A 706-nucleotide genomic window follows, 5' to 3' on the forward strand; every position below is an offset into this window, starting at 1 on the left:
CACCCCCAAACCCCCCCCGTTATCCCGACCCCGAAACCCCGGTACCTTGTAATCCTGCACGACCTCCTCCAGAGGGACGACGCTGTGATGCTTGTGGCTCCGCGACTCCCGGCACACCACGCAGATGGCTTGTTCGTCCACCTCGCAGAAGAGCTTGAGGGGTTCCTGGTGCTTCTCGCACAAATTGGGCGGCCCCTGACCCCCTCCCGCTACCAGGACCCCCGGGACCCCCACGGCGGCTCCCGAAACCGAAGGACCGGCAGCGGGCGGCGCGAGGCGCTGGGGGTGCGGGTGCAGCTGGCGGATGATTTGCACCATGTTGGCCAGCTGAAGGTTGGGGCGGAAATTCCTCTGGAAAAAGGTTTTTCGGCATTGCGGGCAGGTGAAGGTCTGGAGGCGTCGAGGCCGCGTGGCCAGGACAGGGGGAGGAGGCGTCTGCACCTCTTCTTCCTCCTCTTCCACCTCCTCCTCTTCCTCCACGTCTTCCTCCATCACGTCCTCGTCATAGTCCTCGTCCCCAAAGTAGAGCTCTCCCCCGACCCCGCCATCCCACATGTCCTCCTCCACGGGATCCTCCCACAGGTCGGCGTCGTCTTCCTCCTCGCTCCACATGTCGTCTTCCTCCTCCTCGGCGCCGCCGTCCTCCTCCTCCTCCTCCTCCTGCTCCACATCCAGCTCGTCCTCATCCTCCTCATCCTCCTCATCC

General features: G+C 64.6%; 2 protein-coding genes across 2 annotated transcripts in view; one reads left to right on the top strand and one right to left on the bottom strand.

The window, feature by feature from the left end:
• The window catches only part of LOC104129181 (E3 ubiquitin-protein ligase TRIM41-like), an 8,119-nt gene extending 7,447 nt beyond the window's left edge, over positions 1–672 (bottom strand). Inside the window, exon 1 of the mRNA XM_035897436.1 lies at positions 46–672. Within this exon, the coding sequence (XP_035753329.1) occupies positions 46–612 (567 nt within the window). The 5' untranslated portion in view covers positions 613–672. The remainder of the gene's footprint in view (positions 1–45) is intronic.
• LOC104129175 (zinc finger protein RFP-like) overlaps positions 1–706 on the top strand; it is a 22,098-nt gene that overhangs the window by 9,659 nt on the left and 11,733 nt on the right. The gene's annotated exons all lie outside the window — the stretch shown is intronic.

Source organism: Egretta garzetta, unplaced genomic scaffold (genome assembly GCF_000687185.1).
Source record: "Egretta garzetta isolate BGI_Z169 unplaced genomic scaffold, ASM68718v1 scaffold407, whole genome shotgun sequence".
In the NCBI taxonomy this organism is placed as follows: domain Eukaryota; kingdom Metazoa; phylum Chordata; class Aves; order Pelecaniformes; family Ardeidae; genus Egretta; species Egretta garzetta.